Raw genomic sequence first — 25677 nt, 5'->3', positions numbered from 1 at the left:
GTAGTTAAAATCCCCCATTACTATTGTGGTGTGCTTCCTACATACCTTAGTTAGCTGACTAGCAAAAAATTCATCTACTTCCTCTGCTTGGTTGGGTGACCTGTAGTACAGTCCTATGGCAATGTCATCCCCCCCCCCCTCCTTTAATATTGACCCAAATGCATTCAAGATAGTTCATTGTTGTGCTCTATTTCTGTAGAGATATAGTTATTTCTTCTATATAGTGCAACTCCACCTCCTCTTTTATTTGGTCTATTTCTTTTAAATAATTTAAATCCTTCTAGCTGTATATTCCATTTGTGGGTTTCATCCCACCAAGTTTCTGTAATGGCAACAATATCGTATCTGCCCTCATTTACTTGAATTTCTAATTCACCCTGTTTATTCCTCATACTCTGTGCATTGGTGTATAGACATTTGAGTCCATTTTGATTGACCCTGTTTTTTACTGTCTACATAACCTGTGTTATGCCTGACTGCCCCTATTTTCTTGCAACTTGTATGAGTCATACACGATATGGCATTCACTATTAAATGCTTGGTTTTGCTTGACAGCAGGAGTAATAATCTTACCTGCACAAACATCTGTTACATGCACTGATAATCCTATGAGTTTTAGATTACTGGGGACAGAAATATTCTGTATCAATTAATTCTCTGTCCCCGCTGTCCAGTTTAAATGTTTATCCAGAAAATCTGTGTATTTAATGCCAAGTAACTCAGTCCCTTTCTTGGATGAGTGCAAACCATCTCTTTTGTACAGTTTTTCATTGGACCAGCTGCAGGCATCATGACTAATAAAACCAAAGCCTTCCCTTTTACACCACTCCTTTAGCCACATATTAAACTCTGCTACACGCCGACCCTTCTCTTTTGTTTACCTCCTTCAGAGGTAAAACCTCTGAAAAGATAAGCCTATCACCTACACTACTAAGTTCCTACCCCAAGCTCTGGAAATCATTCTTTACAGAAAGTATATCTTTTTGGGACAGATCATTTGTGCCAAGATGTATAATAGCATCAACATCACAGTCCTTACTTGCATTCTTGACTATCTTAAGAATACGCCTCTTGTCTCTGCTGGCAGTAGCAGACACCTGACCTCTTTTAAAGCCTCCATATCCTTTCTTAAATTTACATCCCTTACGATTGAATCACCAACCAGAAGGTGACTTCTCTTTTTACATACCTTGATCTTCTTGTACGACTGATGTGTGATACCTGGGTCCCCATTTCGCCTTTCCAAAGAAAGTTCTTCATTTTGCACCATGATCCCCTGCTTATTTAAGTCATCATTATCACAACTACCTTGACCTGTCTCTTTAGTGTCCCCATTAAGGTCAGCAAGGGCGCTATATCTGTTATGCTGGGTCACAGCAAAAGCTTTGTGTTTATGGTTCACAGCTCTTACCCTGCCAGATCCCACAGTTGTCCAGACTGCTCTTCTCTTGCAGGATCTTTGCTGTAGAGGGGCTGATAGCGTGACATCTCTATAGTGTGGAATGGCCGAATTGGGCACCTAATTTCTGCTTGGAGAGCACAGATTAGAGATTCTAGACAGGTAATCTGTCTATGTAAACTAGTAATTTGTTTACAAAGGGGACAAAACAGCTATTACATTGAACTAAGCTGGTCATTTTGAAATAAAACAAAATCACAATCTCAAGCGCACTAATCCAGAATGTATTATTGCTATTTTAGTTTATAGATATATGATTCTTTGTCTCTCTGAGTCCCACCTTGTAGAAAACAGCTCCAATCACCAGCCTCGGGGAAGTTCAGATGAAATGGCGTTAAAGGACTACTACCTAGTCCTCTTTGTCTCTCTGACTCCCCCTTTGTAGCCAGCAGCCTAGGGAAAGTTCAAAAGAAATGGAGCATCTTAACTTCCTCCAGACTTTCAGAACAAAATTCAGTTTCTTCACCCTGAAAACCTGAAGAGAACATAGGTCATTGCCAATTATGAAGTATAATATACAGCTGGTCCTTGGCTTATTACCATAATTGAGTCCAAAATTTTGGTTGCCAAGTGAGAAATTTGTTAAGTGAGTTTTGCCACATTTTATGGCTTTTCTTGCCACATTTGTTAAGTTAATCACAGCAGTTGTTAAGTTAGTAACCTGGTTGTTAAGTGAATCTGATTTCCCCATTGACTTTGCTGGTCATAAGTTCACAAAAGGTGATCACATGACTCTGGAACACTGCAACTGTCATAAATGCAAGTCAGTTGTCAAGCATCCAAATGTAAATCACTGGCCATGGGAAAGTTGCAACAGTCATAAGTGTGAAAAATGTTCATAACGGTCACTAATTGAACTGTTATAAGACGAGGACTACCTGTAGTACCCCCTAAACCTGCTTGATGTCTGTGGTCTGCATTAAAAGTGATATTTCAGCTTACTGAACAAACCCAACCAAAATTTATTCAGTAAACCAGTTAGCAATTTCACCATATGTGGTTTAAAAGGCCTCAAATTTAAAAAGCCGTTGGAAGTCTTCTAATTGGCTCATCCTGTAAAATATCATAGAACTTATTCTTAAGAATGATCGCAGTTTTCCAGCCTGCGTTAGACAGAAAGCGTCAAATATTTAAAAATATTTTTTAAACCGGTTTTGATCATCCTTTCCCTTTCAAAATTTTCTCCCCCAGGGAGGGAGGAGGGAGAAGCGCTCAAAGGAAAAACCGCCCTTGTTCAAACAGACAGGAATCCCTCTAGACCTTCGTAGATCTACGATCGTTGTCGGAAGCAAAAGAAACTTGCGTAGAAACGGGTATTCGCAAAAAACACGCAGGCGGAGGAAGTGACATCACCTCCGGCCTAAGAGGGGGGGGTTGTTGTGTATCCAAAGGAAGGGGGTGGCAAAGGAGAAAGGGACCTGAATAAAGAAGGGCGAGAAGCAACGGCCAGCTGGGGAGCCTCGGGGCCTGAAAGGCGGCTTAAACGAGGGGCGACGAGGGGCGCCTCAGGGCTCGGAAGCGCAGAGGGGCGGAGCCGAATAATTGAAGGTGCCATTATTTCTTCTCCATTCGCCTCTTTTATCTTTCCCTTAACGCCCCCGACCCGCCGCTGGAATTACGGGGCAAAAACGACGAGCGTCCCCTGAGGGGAAAGAAGAAGGACGCCACGGCGGGGGGGGGGAGCGTGGGGCGATCAGCTCGTAAGAGCCTAACGGCCTCGCCTCTTTTCGGGGCTCGAGTTCCCTCGTTGGTTTGCTCCCTCTTCCCCTCCCTCCCTCCCATCCATCCGGGTATCTGGAGAAGTGTACTACCTGTCTATAAGGGGCATGGTGCATGATGGGATAGCGCCGCTTCTTTCCCCCCGCCCGGTCGATGGGGGGGCGGAGCCGTCGCGCGCTCTAAGGAGTGGAACAAAGAGGGCGGGTGGGCGGGGCTCGGCAAGGGCGCGCGGGCGGGGCGGGGCTTGGCTGGAGAAGGGGCGGGGCTGTGGGGGCCAGCTAAAGTCAGCCTGGGGGTGTAGAGGGCGCGGCTGTCTCGCCTTCTGCCTGCCTGGGGAAGAAGGGTTGGTCTTGTTTTTGGACAGGCTCAAAAGCAACTGTAGAAGCCAGAGGTAATAAGGTGACAGTTAAGGTTGGGACCTAAGAAGATTGATGCCTTTTGATGGAGGAATCCTCTGAAACTCTTCTCCCATGTCCCAAAAGGTGCCTTTTTTTCACCCAAGAGGCAACTGGACTTTAGATAAGATAGATAACTTTATTGTCATTTTTTTTTAACTGCGAGAAGAACACTGAGGCCTGTATTAAAAATGAAATTCTGTTGCCTGGTGTCAAGAGAAAGCATATATCTACCCAAACACATACATAACACATATACACATGCTATATAGAAACTTTAATATATACCTGCACCATACATTCATACATACGTAAGGTAAAAGTTCCCCTCGCACATATGTGCTAGTCATTTTCAACTCTACCTTCCCTTCCCACCAAGCTGGTCCCTATTTTTCTACCTGCATTTTTACATGCTTTCGAACTGCTAGGTTGGCAGAAGCTGGGACAAGTAACAGGAGCTCACTCTGTTACGCGGCACTAGGGATTCGAACTGCCGGACTGCCAACCTTTCTGATCGACAAGCTCAGCACCTTAGCCACTGAGCCACTGTGTTCCTACATGCATGCATGCACACATGCATACATACATACATATCACTGCCCATTTTGAATATGTAGCGGAAAGAGTAAACTTGAGAATTCACAAGGTTGATGTTATGTGTAACAAACCTGAGGCTGAATCTGGATGTTCTGCTTTGGGTACCACGAAGCTTCCTAGCAGGTAACAAGGAAAAGAGGTTGTGAAGAGGATATGTAGCATCCCAGACAATCCTGCAGACTCTGCTCAAGCGTCGCTTATGTGTTATGTCCTGGATAGAAGGAAGTGAAGTGCCAATGATCTTTTCTGCCATCCTCACCACTCTCTGCACCGCTTTCCTGTTCTGAAGCAGTAATGCTTCCAAACCAGATTGTAATGCAATACGACAGGATGATCTCGATCGTCCCTCTAGAGAAAATGATAAGGACAGGGAAAGGAAGATGTACTTTTCTCCTTCTGGTCTAGAAAATCCAGTTGCCTCTTGAAAAAAAGCACCTTTGAGACAACCATGACCGGGATGACTGAGAATCTCCATAGACATTGTTCTGCCATTGGTTTGTATGAATCACAGGCAGTCCTTGACTTACAATAGTTCACTTAGTGACTGTTCAAAGTCACAACGGCACTGAAAAAAGTGACATTACCATTTTTACACCCTTATGGCTGTTGCAGCATCCCCATGGCCACATGTTTTACATTCGGATGCTTGACACCCGATTCACATTTATGACGGTTGCACCATCCTGGGGTCATGTGATCACCTTTTGTGACCTCCTGACAAGCAAAGTCAGTGGGGAAACCAGATTCACTTAACAACCGTGTTACTGATATAACAATTGCAACGGTTGTCTTAACAAATGTGGCATGAAAAGTTGTAAAATGGGGCAAAACTCACTTAACAAATTTCTTACTTAGCAACATAAATTTGTGGTCGTAAGTTGAGGACTACCTGTACTCATTGTAGTAATGGATCAGATACCTCAGAAAACTGAGGTGTGGATCCTGCTAATTTTTCCATATAATCCATTTGGAAGTTCTGCTAATTCATAAATTAGCAACTGCATGCAACTATGCTTATGCCAAAAATTGGATTATACATCTGTGCTCTAGACCACCAGTGTCAAAACGCATCCAGTCTGTAAAGGGGAAAATTCTTTTTGTGCAGTTGGCTATATATTATTTGTTTATCGAACTATTATTTGTGTATGCCACCCATCTCGCCGAAGCTGACTCTAACAGCTTATACACTCTAAAACATTAAAACAATAAATAAGGATCTTAAATTTAAAAATCAGTTAAAATATAGGCAGGAGGGAGTAAAGTGCTCACAGGTAAGAGGTGGGGTGTTATTTATCCCATTAGCCAACTCCAAAGTGCCACACCCCATTGGGACCCCGGACAAGTTGTCACAGCCATGTCTTCAACGCCTTTCAGGAAACCAAAAGTGGGACTGGATTTGACCTCAGAAGGAGAGAAGATGTTCCAGAGACCAGGTGCCATGTCAGAAAAAGTTCTTCTGGACCTGTCAGCTGAAATTCCTTGACTGACGGGATCTGCAGCATGCCCTTTCTGTGGCATGGATGGGGCAGACTAATCCCATCAGGGTCAGCTGGTTTCTTAGATACCCTGGACCCTGGTTTTAAAGGTGATAACCAACACGTTGAATTGCACCTAGAAGTAAATTGGCAGCCAGTGCAGCTCACAAAACAGTGATGTAACATGGATCACTCTAGGGCAAGTCTGTCAAATTGATGGGCCACGCCACCCTGTCTCTGCAAAGACAAAAAACATTGTGATATGTCACAATCTGGCCTGCGACACTATCGAGTTTGACACCCCTATTCTAGGGGCTCCAAGAACTACTCATGCACCTGTATACTGCATCAGCTGAAGCTTCCCGATACCCTTCAAGGGTAGTAGCCTCATGTAATATGCATTGCAGTAATCTATGAGAGGACCGGGGCTTGAATGATTGAATGCAGAGACTTCTGGTTATGACTTGCTTCAACTTTGAGGTGAATTCCATGTAAAGAAAAAAATAAAACCAGAAATGCTGGTCTTGGTTTAAAAGTTGATCTTACTAATATATACATAATACATAATGATATTCTAGCAAAGGAGGAAAAAGATAGCATTCTTTCAAATAGATGCATTTATTTTTGTATTAGAAAAATATATGATTGCTTATTTAGTGTCCATGATTATCACTAAGGGTTGCATCTAATGTTTTATGATGACTGTATTTTTATAATGACTATGATAATGATCTATCACTATTATTGTATGGGCACTGAGAACTTATGTACTGGAGACAAATTCCTTGTGTGTCTAATCACACTTGGCCAATAAAGAATTCTAATTCTAAATGTACGAGGATGGTTAGTGCAGTTGATTTGTGAAAAGCAAACAATTTCATTTAATGTTTAGAATTTTGATTTGCTTGGATACTAACTATTGACTTAAGTTTCTGGTAGAATAAAGGTGGGTGAGAAACCACTAAAAAGTCTTCCATATTACACATTTTTCAGATGTGCTAGTCTTTATTTTTTATTTCTCACATTTATATGGCTACCCACCTCACACAAAGCAATTCTGGGTGGCCATCTCCATCCTGTTAGCTTTGAGTTTTAATTGTAGCACTCCCAAGAAACAAAATGGGATTTGTTCTCAAAAATTACTTCAGTTGAATTTGTTTGCAAGTGTTCTGTTTTTCCAAGAAGGATAGTCTATGTGAGTTCTTTCCCCAATTTTATCCTCTGAAGAATTCTACCAGATACTTAAAGCTAGACAGTGCTTAAGCTAATGTTACCAGCAAGAATCTGGTCAAGTGAGGTTTTGAACCTAGGTACTGAGTCCACCAGCGGCGTAAAATGCTCGGGCACCGGCGGCGTGAATTATCCCAGCAGGCCAGGATAGGGGAGAGTGACAGGTGGCACTCCAAGGCGGCCGCCTTGTGCATGCCTGCACCGCTGCTGCTGCTTTATGAATCAAAACGGAACCTCTTGGGGAGGTGCAAGACCAGTGGTTGGGTCTGGTGGTGTGTGCCCAGGCCAGGCAGCGAACTGCTGAAGAATCTGTGAATTGGCTGGGTCTGGCCCAACTCCGGAGGGCCGCTGCAGGTTGGGGTTTTGGAAAGATCAGACATGCATTTCCTGCATCTTGTTTTCAGTTAATTCTGTAGTGGAACAGTGAGCTCTAATATAGAAAGGATCTTGTCTCTGGGAAAAGCATATGGATGTATAGGACAGCAGACTTAGACCTGATGAATAATGGGATGGAAACTATAGCCTGGAAAAAGACATCGTAACATATTTTTATTTTGTTTCCAAGAGGGGAGGTACTTTTTGTAGTAAACATTCAGTTTTGACATATTGATTTGTTTTGTCTATTTGGTGTTGTCACATTTAGAAAAATAAAAATATTTCTTTGTATCATCTGAAAGGACTGTTTTTAATATTTAAAATTATACAGTGAGCTCAGATTTGGTGGGAAAGCAAATTGGTAACGGTAATGTAAAATTAAAAATGTTAGCACTTTTTCTCTTTTGTAATCAAACATATTATTTGGATAAGAAGTGAATTGCTTTATAGATATATGAGCTTCTATGATAACAATAATATTATAAGCATTAGAGGCAACCACTAGTTCCATTGAATTCTTGATACTAGACAGTTAGGTATAATAACATTTTTTCCATTCTGTTCCATCATGTTTGATTCTCAGAGGCTTCCTGGGCAAGTCCATGCAATAAAATTTTTGAGAACAGGTTTGCTGATGCCTCCTTCCTAAGTCTGAGAGAAAGTGACTAGGCTAAACACCCAGATGAGTTTGTTCTTAAGGCAGAACTAGAATTCACAGCCTCCCAGTTTCTAGCTGGGTACTTTAACCACTATCCCAAACTGATTCTCATAAAAGCATATACCGTAGCAATGGCTAAAAAGTCTGTATCTCCATATATGTTAGCATATTTATCAAGTATTTTCACTGAATGGCACTTACAATATAATTTTACCATTTTTGTTCTCCCACCTCTTCCAATTTTCAAATGAAAGTAGGGCTGTACACTAGGAGTGTGGCATTGCAAAGTCATCCAATCATTGTTTTAATATTAAATTGCCCAATTTGTATTTGCATACCCTTTGGAATGTGCTTGTATGTCAAAATCTTCACTTTCAAAGAGATTGGGGGGGGAAATGCACACACATTTTTGTATCATATGAAACTATTGTTTTACGAAAAATGGCTTGCTATGTGCTCACTAGATTGTTGCACATAAACACTATTCCTGACCGTTTCCATGAGGAGCTGCTTTTGATGAATTCATAAACTGATGTGAATAGAGATGAGAGAATGAGTAACCAATGTGAAAAGAGTCACTCCAGCCTAATCCTTATACACAGAGAGACACAGACACACTTTAGGGCAGTGTTTCTCAACCTTGGCAACTTGAAGATGTCCGGACTTCAACTCCCAGAATTCCCCAGCCAGCATTCGCTGGCTGGGGAATTCTGGGAGTTGAAGTCCGGACATCTTCAAGTTGCCAAGGTTGAGAAACAATGCTTTAGGGCTTAAATGGATAAAAGTTGATGATTGCCAGTAAATCACTCTTGTTTGATTAGGGCAGGGGTGTCAAACTTGTGGTCCACAGGCTGGATGCATCATGCATTGGCCATGTCCACGCCCATCCCTATTTTACCAAAGGGGGGGCGGAAAGTCGTGATATGTCACATGACAACGTGACGACGCAAGTTTGACACCCCTGGATTAGGGCAAGGATTTTTAAAGATATGTTTTGAGAATTAAGATTCAAGTTTTCAATACTGAACAACTGTGATTATTTAAGGGAAGCATCCCTTTAAGATAATAGTCTGTGAAATGCGATAATTGAAAGCATTTCATAAGTTTCCATTAGAAGTATTTCTCATAGATTTTCTCCTTAGTGCTTGAAATAATTTATATCACTTCAAGTACATGTATATTACCTGACACAAATGCTTATTTTAAGGCTTATTTTAAACAGTAGTCTCCCAGCTGTAGGAGGCTGAGTTATAGCCATCAACTCATGGTTAAACTCTAATATGAAACAGAGCTTATCGTTTCAGTACTGGGGGCGTCATTTCAATTTTCTTAAATCCTAATTTAGCTGGCCAGCATTAAGATCCTGAATATTTCTATTTGAAAATTATATTTCTCAAAAAATCAAAATCACTTTACAAATCAAATTAGTTTGTGACAGCCACAATACTGTAAATTACCTAATAATAGAACTGTTCTGTATATCTATATATACAGGTACAGTTTAAGACTTGAGTTCTGTTCCCAAGAACTATCCTTAAGTCAAGTGTGTATGTAAGCCAGAATAGTATTACCATATAATACTGTATAAGTAGTATTATGTAATGAACTGGAATCATTGTGTATTTAACTTGAATCACTCTATATTTCACTTGAATTTTGCTACAATAGACTTCGTTCTTAACTATGGGTCTTCCCTAAACCGAGGCATTCCTAACCTGGGAATAACAGAAATCAATGAGTATAATGCAATCTAAACAAGGAACATATATATTAAAATAAAATAGTATTATAAAATTGATTAATAAATGATTGTCCAAAGTTAATTAATGGTGTAATGCATTATACAGATTGTAGCACAAACAGGGTGACTTGGTAGGGTATTTTAGAATCCTTGTCTGAAAGAAGTACTGGTAGATTGAAATCATATTCCCTGCCTGGAAATTTCTTCAAGATCAGATAAATGAAAGTCAGTCTAGAGCAGGGGTAGTCAACCTTTTTATACCTACTGCCCACTTTTGTATTTCTGGTAGTATTAAAATTTTCTAACCGCCCACCAGTTCCTCAGTAATGGTGATTTATAAAGTAGGGAAATAACTTTTACTTTATAAAATTTATAAAGCAGAGCTACAGCAAACCCCTACTGCCCACCATGAAAACTGGAACGCCCACTAGTGGTAGGGACCAATAGCAATAGCAATAGCAGTTAGACTTATATACCGCTTCATAGGGCTTTCAGCCCTCTCTAAGCGGTTTACAGAGTCAGCATATCGCCCCCAACAACAATCTGGGTCCTCATTTTACCCACCTCGGAAGGATGGAAGGCTGAGTCAACCCTGAGCCAGTGAGATTTGAACAGCCGAACTGCAGAACTGCAGTCAGCTAAAGTAGCCTGCAGTGCTGCATTTAACCACTGCGCCACCTTGGCTCCTCAACCAGGTTGACTACCACTGGTCTAGAGTGCTTATGTAGGGAGTATGTAGTAGCATTTCTATTGAGCCAATGCTCCATGGACATAACTAGAGAAACATGAGCTCTAGAGGACGCGGAGGGGTCTCCTCAGCCTGGCCGCTCACGCTCTCCACCACCCCCCCACAGCAAGCCACCTACAGCCTCACCAAGGTGGCTCCGACGGGGTGGCGGCGGTTGTGTCAGGCTGAGGTGCAGCGGAGCTGGGGCAGCCCCTGGGTGCCCTGTGAGGCGGAACACCGAGGACTTCTCCTCCGAGATCCCCACCGACTTGGGGGAGCCCGAGCGCAACTCCTCCAAGGAGATGCTCAACAACTTCCACGAGGCCAACAGCCCCAGCGCCTTCTCCCCCAACCAGCCTTGCCCGGCCCAGCAGCCTCGAGTCCTGACCAATGGCAGCACCCACCCGATGCCCCACTACGCCCAGACTGGGCCACAGCAATGCGTGGCTGGGTACAGCTAGTTTAAAATAAATAAATAAATATGCATTGATACTAAGAGTTACTGTGTAACTTGCTGCTTTTTTTCATTTTTCACAGATGTCTGAAGTCAAACAATAAGGCATCTTTTATCAAATTTAAAGAACGCTTTGGCTATTAAAATATTTTATAATTTGAATACTGGTATTCTAGTCCAGATTTAAGTTTGTATCCAAGAAAGTGTTTTTACAAGTTAATAGTTGTAAACAATTTAGAATAGAATAGAATAACAGAATTGGAAGGAACCTTGGAGGTCTTCTAGTCCAACCCCCTGCTTAGGCAAGAAACCCTACTCCACTTCAGACAAATGGCTATTCAACCTCTTCTTTAAAACTTCCAATGTTGGAACATTCACAACTTCTGGAGGCAAGTTGTTCCACTGATTAATTATTCTGTCAGGAAATTTATCCTTAGTTCTAGGTCACTTCTCTCCTTGATTTGTTTCCACCCATTGCTTCTTTTCCTACCCTCAGGTGGCTTTGGAGAACAGCTTGTCTCCCTCTTCTTTGTGGCAACCCCTGAGATATTGAAACACTGCTATCATGTCTCCCCATGTCCTTCTTTTCATTGGACTAGACATACCCAGTTCCAGCAACTGTTCTTTATGTTTTAACCTCCACTCTCCTAATCATCTTAATTGCTCTTCTCTGAACTCTTTCTAGAGTCTCATGAGGAAAAAGCAGCTATTTTTCCACCCTTTTATTTTACTGACTTTCAGCATTTGTCTCTGACTAACTCCTAAAAGAAAAAAGAAACAATACTGTATCCTGGTGTTTAGCCGTGTTAAGTGGAGCTTTTGAAGCCTTTCATTTGAGCTTGAAAAATAAGAATATAATTATTAATTTACCCACCCACTCTGCTCTGTAGAGAGTATTTAGCTATTTAAGAGAGGAGTCTAATATAACATGCTTTTTTAGCCTATATGTGCTATTCAAGGAACATTTTCCACATCGCTTTACTACTTAGGAATTCCTGTATAATTCCTACAGACATCAGATTTAAAAAATATCTGGGACATAAACAAAAATGTACAGGACAGTCTTGGGCCTTTCAGTTGCCTTTATATCTAGAGAACTCCGAAATTTACTCAGCCAATATGGTCACTGCTAAGAATTTTAAGACCTTGAATACTACATATCTGAAGGATGCCAAGCTTAGGAAATACTACCAAACCCTAAAAACTACTTTCTAGAACACATCCATAATTTCTGTGCATTGATGCAGTTTTTGGAACAGGTTTTTAAACCGTGGAAAAAACATGTTTTTCATGGATCTTTTTGAGACCATCGTCAAATGATGTTATACAATAATGACAGTTGTAAGTAATACGGCAGAGATAATTGGGAACCTGTTCTTTTAGAGCAGTTATACAGGTTTTTGGGATTTGCTCATTTCACATCATCCTTCAGAGGTGAGCTTTGTGAGGTCATAATCTCATTTGACATCAGAATCCCATGAACTCCTGCATAGCAGGATAAATCAGGAAGAGACATAGAGCTGCCAGAGGGAAGTCTGTATTTAAACACAGCTCCCTTTGATTGTTGCAAATGGAGAGAGGAACATGATGAAATTTCTAAGGTGACTAGCCGCATAAACTCCCAAACTGAGTAATAGAATCTATATGTTTTAAACAAAATTTGAAGTAAGCACAAGGGTTTGTTTGAATACATCTTTACTTTTTAAGCAATATTGTAAAATATTCATTAAACAGTATTTTTGTTTCCCTATGGGTACAATAGTAAATTTGGCTTTTAAATGCAGATTATAAAAATGCAATGTACGCTTCTAATAGGTGGTATCTGAGAAACTTTATAAGGACATCATTTCTTCATTGCTAATAATGGCTGAAGAACAATGTAATACTGTAGGCATTTAAGATGTATAGTCAGATTAATAAAATTGCAGGCCAGCATTACATTCTTATTTTTAAAAAAATCAGCTTGGATATTACTGCTGTGTTTTTAAGAAGTGCATATATTTAAGACTTGAATAATATTTTAAAATAGTGGCTTATTTTTAATTTCAATGTTCATCATTTTTAACAAGATGGGGTTTTTTTCTGGGTTGGCAAGACAATATGTGGATGTCTTTGGCAAACCATAACATGATTTTCCAGGTTCTCTGTGGACTAGAGCCAGAATTACTTCTGTAAAGGGAAGGATGTTTTGGGGCATCCATGGGGCAGAGTGGTGGTGGGCAGTCAACATTAAAATGAGGATGCAACCAGGAGATTGAAGCCCTACAGTATCATACTTACTGCATGCACATAAAAATTGAGAGCCTTTGGTTAGCCAGCCAATCCTATATTTGGATGTCATTCTCTCCCCCCCCCCCTCCCAATACCATTGTGGTGTATTTCATTTACAGAAAAGGTTGAATCCCAACAGAAACGTCTGCTGGAATAAGGAGGATATTTTTGTCAGTTCAGTTTTCTTTTTCTAATATACTTATGTTGTTCTAGAACAGGGATGTCAAACTGGATTTCTTTGAGGGGCGGATCAGCATTGTAGCTGGTTGAGGGGAGAGATGGGATGGATGCCTCCTGCAGCACCCTGCCAGCCAAAATGGGGTGTGGGGAGCTCTCACGGCCGCCCCGTGCCCCATTTTGGCTGTCAGAGGCACCACAGGCTAGTCCTTTGCTATTTCCAGGCCAGCCGTGCGGGCCAGGTTTAAGCACCCCGTGGGCCAGATCCAACCCACAGGCCTTGAGTTTGACACCCCTGTTCTAGAACATTCACCAGAACAGTTTTTGCAGATTGTCAAGAGGCTAAAGGAAGACTCAATAACAGTGTAGAGAGTCATTGGTCTTGAAAGTTAATTGAAAGACATTACAAAAGTTAAAAGGACAGAAGCATTTGTTGAAACAGAGGAAAGGAAAGAATATGAGGAAGAGACCTAGGCAGGTCGTTCCCTGACTCACTGTGATATGAGAGGAAAGAATAAAAAAAAAAAAAAAGGCTTGCAAGTAATACAGTCTATCTCAATGAGGCTTAGTTCTTGTGGAGTTTGTTTCCTGATCTAGACAACCTCAAACAACTGACAGAAAAAGCATCTTTTCTTTCCTCCAGTAAAGAAATGCATGTAATATTTTTCTGTTCCAGCCGATGCATTTTAGATTGCAATATAAATATATGTGGTGTCTTCCAGAGAATTTTTATCTCAGGTGCCCTCATCCTGATAATTTGGCCCTTCTAACTGTGGCTTAACAGGGGCATGATGGCTCAGCAGTTAAAGATGCTGAGCTTGTCAACTGCAGCTGACAGCTTGGGTTTGAGACCTGAGTGCCATGCGATGGGTTGAGCTCTCCTTACTTGCCCAGTTCCTGCTCACCTAGCAGTTTGAAAGCATGCAACTGTGAGTAGATAAATAGGTACCACTTCAGTGGGAAGGTATAACCACGTTCTGTGCACCTCAGCATATAGCCCAGTCCTGCCACATGACCATAGAAATGTCTTCAGACAACGCTGGCTCCTTCGGCTAAGAAACGGAGATGAGCTCCGTCTCCTTAGGTTTGGACATGATTGGACAGGGGAAACTTTTACCTTTAACTGTGGCTTACGGGAATGGAAGGATAATAGGTTTTCTACTTCCACTGTGAAATATATCAGTTTCTTTCCATTGTGTTTACCCTGGGAACAACAAATATTAGAAACAAAATTGTTCCATCACGGCTTATTATTTAAAGATACCTTAAGTGCCCTGTTTCCCCAAAAAATAAGCCCTCCCCTGAAAATAAGCCCACCCCAAAAATATTGCACGCAGCAGCAGCCATGAGGTGACCATGCTTGCCACCTTCTGCACCTCAAAAATAACAAGACATCCCCGAAAATAAAACCAAGCACTTATTTTGAGGGTCAAATGAAAATAAGACCCTGTTTTATTTTGGGGGGAACCCAGTAATAAAGCCTTGTAGGAATTGTTTTTTGGAAATTATTCAATTTGGATGGACAGCTAATATGATGGGTAACCCAAAATGGCTAATATTATTGAGTCTTACTCATTTAGCAACCACAGTTGGCACCAGCAATTCAGCCATTAAATGGCGCAGTTGCTAAGTGAAGCTACAGCTATGCTTATGATCTTACTTCAGTTTTCTTGTGCTTTACAAACCTGTAAAAATTGTAAATGTGAGGATTGATTCTAAATGTTTTTTTACCATTGTTTGAACTGCATACAGATAGTAAATGAGGCAGTCATTAAATGAGGACTGTCAGTAGTCAGAAAGGCACTTTCTGGCAGATTAAAAGAATGCAGTTACCCTTTGAGATTCATGGAACTGTTATAAAAGGTAAAGGTTCCCCTCGCACATATGTGCTTGTCGTTCCCAACTCTTAAGGGGCAGTGCTCATCTCCGTTTCAAAGCTGAAGAGCCAGCGCTGTCCGAAGACGTCTCCATGGTCATGTGGCCAGCATGACAAAAACGCTCAAGGCACACAGAATGCTATTACCTTCCCACCAAAGGTGCTTCCTATTTTTCTACTTGCATTTTTTGCTTGTTTTCGAACTGCTAGGTTGGCAGAAGCTGGGGCAAGTAATGGGAGCTCACTCTGTTACGCGGCACTAGGGATTCGAATCGCCAACCTTTCTGATCGACAAGCTCAGCCTCTGAGCTACTGCGTCCCTTTATATTGTTATAGCTGGGCATTTTTATAGCTGAAAAACCTGGATACTTGCTCTGGTCAGAGGAAGTAATTGAAGTTCAGTGCAAGCACTGATGCTGGTATTTAGTATTCTAAAACTGTGTTTTTCAAAGATGAATTGATAGTATGCAGATGCTAAATGCTTCCAATGCAAAAAAAGATGCCTCGGGTTGCAAGCTTAATTACTGAAATTGCAAATTACATATTTGTTGCTGTAGAACCGATTTAGTGAAATTGAAAAGCTTTTACCGATACTAATAGTAGAACTGATGGTTCACGGTAAAAAAAAAAACCGTGATGAACTAGACAGTAACAAAATGTGTACCAATAAAGGAGAATATCTATAGCTCAGGATTGAAGTGAGGGGTCTTGTGTTATGAACGTTTTATTACTACTTTTTTAATTGTTACCTGCCAAGAATGCATTGAAAGTAGCAGGCTCCAATAAAAAAGATGAAACCTCGAGGAAGTAATATTTAGAAGAGGAAAAGATTGAAAAATGTATAGCTCGCTAGGGAATTTATATCTAACATATAGCCTCCTGTACTGCATAGATACAAGTTTGTAAAACCCAGAAAATGAATTAACTAGAGATTGCAAGCTTTTAATCAATTAAGACTTCTTGCTGTTAGACTCTGTGAGAAAGCAATGGATGGGATGGGAAGATCACCGTGCTTGTTGGCTGCTTTTGCACAGCACAAGTCACACAATATCTTTATGTCCTCCTTGCCAAATTCCTGAATGGGTTCCTATTTGATACAAACTTTTATATACAGTAGTAGGATTAGACCTCTGCTTGAAGAAGACAATGTAAGTTCATAAGAGCAAATTTCAAACACCTTTTGTCCTTTTCTTGTCTTCCTAGCAAGAATCGTGCATTTTAAAGTGATTCTTTGCTAAAAAAGTTTATTGAAAGTTCAAGTAGACAGACAAACTTGTACGGAAATATCAATGATATCAATGGTATGACATCTAAGCATATATTGCTAGAGTTTCAACTAAAAATCTTAACTCCTGGGGACCCTTTCTTTCAGGCTTAAGCTCAAAGGCACAACCATGAAAGATCCAAGTCGTAGGAGTACTAGTCCAAGCATTATCAGTGAAGATATGATCATGAATGGTCACTCTCATGAAGATGACAATCCATTTGCAGAATATATGTGGATGGAAAATGAAGAGGAATTCAACAGGCAGGTAAGTGAGAGGATACATTGCCTCCTGTGTTTTTTCTTCTGCACTATTGGAAAGATCCCACTTTTTTCTGTTAATCTTGTATTCTTCCAGTGTTTCTGTGAATCTCTATAAACAAAAAAGTTCCTTCATCTCTGTTTGGTTTAAAGGACAGTAGATGTTTGATAGTAGGTCTATATCCAGTTTGCATTTGCTGTTTACCTACTACTAAGCGTGCAATGCTATATGTTGGGTTCTTGGTGCTGTTTCCTTGCAAACATTTCACTAACAGGCTAAGCGCATTAGAGAGAGGAGGTATAATTGTTTTTATATATAGCCTGCCAAACTGGTTGGAGCTTAGGAGCCGAGGTGGCGCAGTGGTTAAATGCAGCACTACAGGCTACTTCAGCTGACTGCAGTTCTGCAGTTCGGCTGTTCAAATCTCACCGGCTCAGGGTTGACTCAGCCTTCCATCCTTCCGAGGTGGGTAAAATGAGGACCCGGATTGTTGTTGGGGGCAATATGTTGACTCTGTAAACCGCTTAGAGAGGGCTGAAAGCCCTATGAAGTGGTATATAAGTCTAACTGCTATTGCTATTGCTATTAGTTTCTCCCCAGTTATTTATCTAGTGCTCTTTCCTGGTTATCTAGATGTTGGCTTTATCGTTGACTTTTGGTTAATTGTTTTAGTCGTAGGCAGATAGGGTTTATCTCTATGTTTTTAGCAATAATAGTAATGGCTCATATTGACTCAGCCTTCCATCCTTTCAAGGTCAGTAAAATGAGGACCCAGATTGTTGTGGGCAATATACTGACTGTAAACTGCTTAGAGAGGGCTGTAAATCAATGTGAAGGGGTATGTAAATCTAAGTGCTATTGCTATATATCTGCAGAAAAAGAAGCTAAGAGAACACCAATGGGTTGGAGGGGGAAGGGATACTTTGGATGCCAGCGAAAGTAAAGGAAGGGCCTTGCAGGGCTCAGACCCAATTTTGTGGCAACGTGGAAGAAGCAGGTATCTCAACTTCCTTTCCCTTTTCTGCATTTGCCCTCAGTTGCTGCAGCTTGTGGGAGCTCAACACTGAGCTCTCCTAACTTTGAGGAGGATCCATCTGAGAGATTTTTCCTCAGGGCTCAGCCAGTTCCATTCAGGTCCTGTGATAATAGATTTCCTTCTGTCGTTTCAATTAAAGATTGAAGAGGAATTGTGGGAAGAAGAATTTATAGAACGTTGCTTCCAAGAAATGCTGGAAGAGGAAGAACACGAATGGTTTATTCCAGCAAGAGATCTTCCGCAAACGATGGATCAAATTCAAGACCAGTTTAATGATCTTGTTATCAGTGACAGTTCGTCACTGGAAGATCTGGTGGTAAGCATCCTATTTTAAATATTGAATTATTTTAATCAAGCACCTTTCTTCAAATGTTACCAGTATACTTTGTCAGCTGTCTCAATCAGAAGCTAGCTGAGATGTGGCCTTCCGACAACAGTCAAGTGTATATGCAGAACAAGTGTACCATCTTATTCTCCTTCTAATCTCTTCATATAGTCTGATGGCAAGTATTTATTTTTGTCAAATGCACAGATGTGCCTTGGGAGAGAAGAGTACACAGAACCATTTGGGAGGCTAAAGATTGGATGTGAGGCTAAGTGATTAGGACAGTGGTTTAGTTCTGTAGGGTTCAGAGGTCTCCCTATTTTTTAACTTTTCCCCCTGCATTTGAGGGAATGGTCTGGTAGATGAGAGAGCCTGGAAGCACTTTCTTACTAGCATTTGCCATACAATTAAGTCTACTGGCCATGGTGCATAGTGCTGTTTTCTAATAGCTTAGGTTTAATTACTTTTTAATTAAAAGGGTAAAATTAGGCTCACATGAAAATGAGTATAGATCGTAAAGTATAATTGGAACATTAAACATTTAAATATTTCCATGATTTTTAAGCCAACTTGTAGTTACTTTGATGTCACAAATGATGTGACTTATTTAAATAGAGGAGCCTGTTGAGCATTTTAGCTCATATTCAGTATGCATATATTTTTCCCCAAAGTCACAATATTGGTTTATTTGTTTTTACTGGGTTTGATAAGTTAAATTTTATATAAATTTGCTAATAAATAAAGCTCCTATTCTGAAGAAAATGCATTTTGCTTTTAAATGATTCTTATACAGGCAGGCAGTGTCTTGAAGGAAGTGTGCCAAGTTGGCACCCACTGTCCATGTTTTTTGAAAACACTTTTTTTTTTTACAAACTCCTGGTACATTTTTTAGCTATCCAACTAATTAAAATCCTACAGTGATGAGAAAGTTGGTGAATCCTTGGGTACCATCCATAATCCTGCAGTCTTATTAATGGATAAAGAGGTTATGGTTAAATAAACAATATTCCAAATGATATTCTGTGTTGTGTCTTTATTAGACACATTCAGACAACTTTGCTTGTCTTTGTTGGAAAAAGTATGTGAAATAATCTGTGTTAAGAGGCTAATTGAGTCAGATATTCCAGTTAATGAGAGAGCAATCAGAGTTTGAGAGGTGCTCAACATGTTTTTTTTTTTAATTTTGCTTCATTTAAAACATCCAAGAAGGAAAGTAAGAGAAAAAATTATTTTAAAATAACAAGAGTAAACATTGATAACAACAAGCTAAGTAATTTATATGAGACTTTGTTACGTGTATGTACACACACACACACACACAAAAACACACACAGGTTTCAATAAAAGATAACCATATTTCATTATAATTGTCCATGCATAATCTATGTCAATAGCCAACTCATTTATAGGATGCATGTAACATGTTATCTTCAGGCTACTGGGTAATTCATAAATTTGTCTTAAATTTAAATTTAGTTTGAAGAACTAACCTCTTGGGAATAATAAGGACATGGAGAATTCATTTCCATTGTTCATCTGTCAGTTTCCTTGAGGTCAGTATGTAGTTCAAAAGAATGTTTGCATCTAAAAATTATAAACCTTGTTTCAAAGTCAAAATATATGTAAATTATTTTTTCCAAGAAGTTAAAAGCATGTTTTCATGAAGTATTACTAGAAGTGCATCATTATGATTTATTCCTCATCTCTGAATCTCATATTTAAGTCATTATGATTTTCATGTATGTTCTGAATTTATTAATTATGTAGGTATTCTTATTCCATGGGGTATTTTCTCATATAATTATACTGAATATGAGTAAGAGATATATAGAGGTTTCTTTTACATTGATAGATGGGAATCATTCCTGTAAATGTTACCCTTTGGGATAGGATAAAGACTTAAAAAGAAGGTTTTTAAAAAATATTTTGCATGGAATTCCTTTATATGTAAAATAATATTTTAAAAAAACAACTCAGTTCACTATTTTGTAAACATAGAAGTATGTCTATAACAGAATGTGTGAAGCAAAAGGAATGTTGCATTCAGGAATGGCTGAGTCTTGATCTTTAACCCAACTGAAATGTTGAAATGCTGATAAGAGCAGTTTATGGTAGACAGCCCACAAATATCCATGAATTGAAATGGTTGTAAAAAGGGGTGGGCCAATTTGAAATATTGATCAACAAGCATTGAAAAGCATTTTATTGAAGCAATTTCTGCTAAAGAAGGTTCTACTATTACTTTATTACTAAAGTATCACATACTTTTTCCAGCAAGGAAAGTAAATGTGGGGTCAGACTGTTGAATAAAGAGGTGACAGAATGCAGTGTTTTAACCAGATTCTCTTTATCTATTAATAGGTTTTCAGTGAAGCTCAGATCCCGTTATAAATCTGCAGGGTTACAAATAGTTCTAAAGATCACATAAACTCTCCCTTACAATATAGTAGATACAATATCATAGTCTGATGATGTTCTCATTTGGTAGGTATTCTTAAAATTCTATTGCTTTGATTGTAATTAAAAAGCTTAGAATTTTTTAATAAGATGAACTACTCTGACTGAGAGTAACTTAAAGCAGTTTTTAAAAAAAATATAGAACCTTTAAAGTTCCATTTTTTTGGTCTCAATGTAGACTAAGTTCTTTCGTAATTACCTGTACCTGCATATTAAGTTCATCCACTCTGCTCTGAATTTACAAGTTGAGTTGTATCTTATAAGGCACAATATTGTTTCATAAGAGCAGGATTTGCATCTCATAAGAAAAATATGTGAAGGTCCCTGCTGTATCACGGTCTGCATTATATAGTAGCCATACACATGAATTCAGAAATGTGGATAGGAAGATAATAGATTTAAATTCTTAGGACTTTGCCAGAGCTCACAAGATTCATTTTGCATATTCTGGGTGAGAATGCCAAAATCCAAAATGTGAAATGACATTACCAAATATTGAGAGATACAGCAATTTTCTAAAATTGCAATACTTTATTTATATTGGATACCTGCACCATAGATGAGCTAGAGTACCTTTGTGGAGCATAATCATCTTGTGGCCCACAAATTGAGAACTGGTCTCCTTTTAAGACTAAATTCAAACTCCATCTGATGACAGGAAATTCTGTAGTTTATGTATGCATTGGATAAAATATTTCACATGACTTCAACTTCCAGTATTGCAAATAAAAAGAATTGGATCTGTATTTTCTGCATCATGGATTTAGGATTTTAGGATTTTATTGGGAATTTATATGCCGCCCTTTTCCCTGAGGGGACTCAGGGCGGCTTACAACAATGAAGGGAAGGGAGTGCAAGACAAGACTTAAAAAGAAAAGAATCGTGATTAAAAGAAAATTAACCATAAAAACACAACATTCACTCAACATTCGGGCGGGGTGAGAGTAATCCTATCCCCAGGCCTGACGGGATAGCCAGTTCTTAAGGGCTGTGCGGAAGGCCTGGACTGTGGTGAGGGTACGGATCTCCACGGGGAGATTGTTCCATAATGTCGGAGCTGCAACTGAGAAGGCTCTCCTCCGCGTAGTCGCCAGTCGGCACTGACTGGCGGATGGAATTCGGAGGAGGCCTACTCTGTGCGATCTGATGGGACGCAGGGAGGTAATTGGCAGGAGGCGGTCTCTCAAATAGTCAGATCCACTACCATGGAGCGCTTTATAGGTGGTAAGTAAGACCTTGAAGTGCACCCGACGATCAACAGGTAGCCAGCGCAGCTCACGGAGGATTGGTGTTATATGGGCGAACCGTGGTGCGCCCATGATCACTCGCGCGGCCGCGTTCTGGACTAGCTGAAGTCGCCGGATGCTCTTCAAGGGCAGCCCCATGTAGAGCACATTGCAGTATTCCAGCCTAGAGATCACAAGGGCTCGAGTGACTGTTGTGAGAGCCTCCCGGTTCAGGTAGTTCATGGATGATGTTATACAACTGTATCATGTCTTTCCTTATTTACCTTCAGTCCAAGTTAAAAAGTAGTCATTCCTCATAAGGAACCTATTTTAGCCCTCTTATGTTTGCCCATTTATATAATTATTTTGCACCTTTTCAAGGTACATCCCCGTGTGCATAGTATCCCAATCTCAATTTTAGACAGATAGGTAAATGGCATTAGTTTTTTTTTACATTTTCAGTTACTTTCTTAAATCTGGACACAAAATTTGTCATTTTTAACAAGAAATGAGTTCTCTGAGTTTTGTTGAGTTGTGCACCCCGACTCCATCATTCTTTTATGATCACTCAAAGCAACCTCAACTCCCATTCATGGAGGTTATGTTTGGATTTTTTTATATGCATTATTTTGTGCTTGCTCATACTGATTTACATTTGCCATTTTGAGGCCTATTTAGTCAGTTTGGAGAAATGTCCTTTCAGAACTCTTCCCGATATCTTTGTTATCAAAATGCACATGTCATTAGCAGATTGGATCACCTTACTCCTTAACTTCAGTTTATTTATAAACTAATTAAAAACATTGATCCTATCACCAGTCCCCGGGAATTTCATTTTGCACTATTGCCTACTTGTCTTTTTCTTATTCTTAAGCCAATTTCCAACTCCTAAGAACATAAGCCTTTTTTATCCCTCGGCTTCCAAGTTTGCTCAAGAACCTTTATAAGGGACATTATCAAAGGTGCACACTGTGTCTGATGGATTTGTCCTCTACGTTTTTGTTAATACTGTCAAAACAAGTCTAGAAAATTAGTCTAGGAAGAGCAATATGTGATCCTCTAGATTAGGAGTGTCAAACTCGTGGCGTCACGTGACGTGACTTATCACGACTTCCCCCCCCTTTGCTAAACTGGGAGTGGGTGTGACCAGCGCGTGACACATCTAGTCCATGGCTGCGAGTTTGACATCCCTGCTCTAGCTGCTGCTGCTGCTGTATTACAAATTTGTCTTACAATAGCCAGGGGATAAAGATACTGAAAACTACAATTTAATATGATCTATAGAGCCACATGTTGTTCACTAATAAGTTATTGTTGTGAAAGTTGATTTATCTCTATCAAAGGAGGAGATTGAGATCCTGGATTGGGTGCTATCAATCAACCCAGGGGATCCTGATCTGTCTGGCTTGTAAGCTGACTCTAAGCCGTTTCCTTGGCAAGAGTATCTTGCTTTCTCCACTGAGGCCTATTTTCAGGAGTGTTTTCACTGCAAAGAACTCCTGTTAAACTTGGTGCAAATATGTTCAAAGGAAAGCCTTAGGCAACACAGTCTAAGCTTTTAAAATCTCTCTCTTCCAGGTCAAGAGTAATCTGAATCCCAATGCAAAGGAGTTTGTTCCTGGGGTGAAGTACTAAATATATGAGTAGACTGGGCCCTCTTTTGGTGGATGTAGCACAATTTCCACACTGTGAAGCCAGTATTAGAAGATTTAATTGTTAAAACGCTCTCTCTTCTTGTCACTGTGTTACACTTACGCATTGCCAAAGTTTTGTTAGTCTTGCATGCTTAATAAAAGTGCTGAGACTGTTATTAAGTCAACTGCTGTCAGAGGTTAATGAATTGGATCCAAGCTTTCTGTGAGGGAGACAATAAGGAAGGAAGCACCAGTCATGTTGAGAAAAGTACCAAGTTTCTGAGAAACTCTTGCAATTCTGTTTTTAGAAGGATTCAGACTTTGATAAAGAGTGGTCTGTTTTAATTAAAACTTATGGCGGTGTTGATATGCACCCAATAATGCCTTAATGTGAAAATAAAAGCAAGGTTTATCTGATTATGCAGATTAGCTGAATTTCAGTACTGCTATTAATTCTTCCCATTATCAAGCAAAACTTTACTTCATGCTGTTCTTTTTTGAGGAAAGTGTGAATTGTAAAAAATACCTGAATCACTTTTACAGGCCTGTATAGAATCCTTTCTCTTGGCTACAGACCTGGTTGGGGGGAGGTGGGGGAGAAAATTTGGCAATTTGAGATTATATTTGCAGCAAGTTATCATGTTGGAATGTTTGTCCCACTTCTGAGTTTATATTTCACTTGATGTGAAGTTACACATCACAGATTCTTCCAGGAATCCAGAAACATGGCACTGCCTCTCTAAAATTTTACAATCTTAAAAATTGGATTTAATTGTAAAATTTAGCATTAGTGATTTGAGTGGTGCTTTCCCCTTGCTTTGTTTAATCATCATTACACAATAGTCTACAGCACAACTTTTTTTTAAACATCTAGTACAGTTTTGGCTTCTTAAACTTCATATTTGGGTAGCTTACGCTGCCTTATGTGTTCAGTGTGAATAGTGTTTAAGTTGAAAATATTGTAAAAAAATTATATTTTTTCAAAAATATTTAAAAAAAAAATAAATAACAGTAGAAATGACAAAATGAGTGTTCATCTTATTTGGAGCTTGTGATAATGCCTTTGTTGTCCTGTTCACATGTTACATTTTCAACATCCAATGCAAACCCAATGTCTGAGGTAAAAGCTGGAAATAATGAAAAACTCTTTACAATTCTCAGAAATAATTCAAATGACATTCTTGTCAGAGAAAGAAGCAAATTCAAGTAGGTGCAAATGTGCATTCACGTTGTCCCTTTATTTAACGTCCTGGTTTGTCTTTATACAATACTAAATGCCACAAATATGGAAGCTTTTTAAATAAAATTGTGACCCTTTGAGATTGAAAGTGGCTATAGTCTTGCAAGCTGCCAATGAAACAATAAGATTAGTGGTGATTCAAGACTACATGTAGAATACCAGGAATGTTTGCTGTAAAAAAAGATACCAGCATTTCAAGTAGACAAGTGCGAAAGCCAATAGGTTGATATATAAAAACCTGACCAAAGCTTATAGTAATTGTTCCGGTGTGTAAATTCCTCAACACTGCTTCTCTTTTTCTACTTGTGGTAGCTTGTGTTTAGTGCCCTTGTTTAAGGATTGTTAGGAATGTACAGAATATTTCAAGAACAGGAGAGCGACTTCAGGTAGTCCAGACCCAAAATGGTGTAGTTCAGAATATATTAATCTTTTCATGAAACGGAACAGAACTGGTTTACTTCAGATGTACACCAAAAGAGAGTTCTGGGCAAAAGTGGTTTTGTGAAAAATGAACTGAAAAAAACCAGGACATAAAGTGGTGGCTTAATGGTGAATTTTAAAAATAGCAGTTATAATCAACAAATGAAGGTACAGGAAATCCTCATCTTACAAACACAATTGGCCCCAAAAATTATGTTGCTAAGTGAGAAATTTGTTAAGGGAGTTTTGCTCCATTTCTACAACTTTTTTGCCACATTTCCTAAGTGAATCACTGGTTTCTCCATTGACTTTGGAGAAGTTTGCTTGTCAGAAGTTTGCAAAAGGTGATCACATGACCCAGAAATACGGCAACCGTCATAAATGTGAGTCAGTTGTCAAGCATCTGAATGTAAATCACATGGCCATGGGGAGGCTGCAATGGTCATAAGTATGAAAAATAGTCATAAGTCACTTTTTTCAGTACCGTTTTAACTTTTAATGGCCACTAAGTGAACTATTGTAAGTTGAGGACTACTTGTACTGTATTTTAATAATGTAAGTCACTGTTCTTCAATGTGCTGCACTTCATATGTTCTGAATTATAATTCCCTTCATGTACTTCAGTACATGAAGGGAATAATAATAATAATTGTTTATCT

At 39.5% G+C, this 25677-nt stretch overlaps 1 protein-coding gene and 1 long non-coding RNA gene across 2 annotated transcripts; one reads left to right on the top strand and one right to left on the bottom strand.

Moving 5' to 3' along the window:
• Window positions 1–1662: 1662 nt before the first annotated feature.
• Window positions 1663–3379, bottom strand: LOC116505988. The gene is made up of 2 exons (XR_004254995.1): window positions 3271–3379; window positions 1663–1934 (listed from the first exon to the last, which is right to left on the bottom strand). It is a non-coding gene; the product is annotated as an uncharacterized LOC116505988 (long non-coding RNA).
• On the top strand, window positions 2814–24379 carry PAIP2 (poly(A) binding protein interacting protein 2). Its single transcript, XM_032213518.1, has 4 exons — window positions 2814–3007; window positions 16527–16686; window positions 17856–18032; window positions 23303–24379. The coding sequence occupies exons 2-4, from the start codon at window positions 16549–16551 to the stop codon at window positions 23357–23359; spliced, it is 372 nt and encodes a 123-aa protein (XP_032069409.1). The 5' UTR covers window positions 2814–3007; window positions 16527–16548; the 3' UTR covers window positions 23360–24379.
• Window positions 24380–25677: the final 1298 nt, after the last annotated feature.

The sequence above is a fragment of the Thamnophis elegans genome, chromosome 3, assembly GCF_009769535.1.
Source record: "Thamnophis elegans isolate rThaEle1 chromosome 3, rThaEle1.pri, whole genome shotgun sequence".
Classification (NCBI taxonomy): Eukaryota; Metazoa; Chordata; class Lepidosauria; order Squamata; family Colubridae; genus Thamnophis; species Thamnophis elegans.
This window is presented reverse-complemented; position numbering and strand designations above follow the sequence as displayed.

Excerpts from the sequence above, each read along its gene's own strand:
- PAIP2 (XM_032213518.1), top strand. The coding sequence starts at position 16,549 with ATGAAAGATCCAAGTCGTAGGAGTACTAGTCCAAGCATTATCAGTGAA. Across the intron at positions 16,687-17,855 it reads AAGAGGAATTCAACAGGCAG|ATTGAAGAGGAATTGTGGGA; the intron begins GTAAGTGAGAGG and ends TTTCAATTAAAG. Across the intron at positions 18,033-23,302 it reads CGTCACTGGAAGATCTGGTG|GTCAAGAGTAATCTGAATCC; the intron begins GTAAGCATCCTA and ends TCTCTCTTCCAG.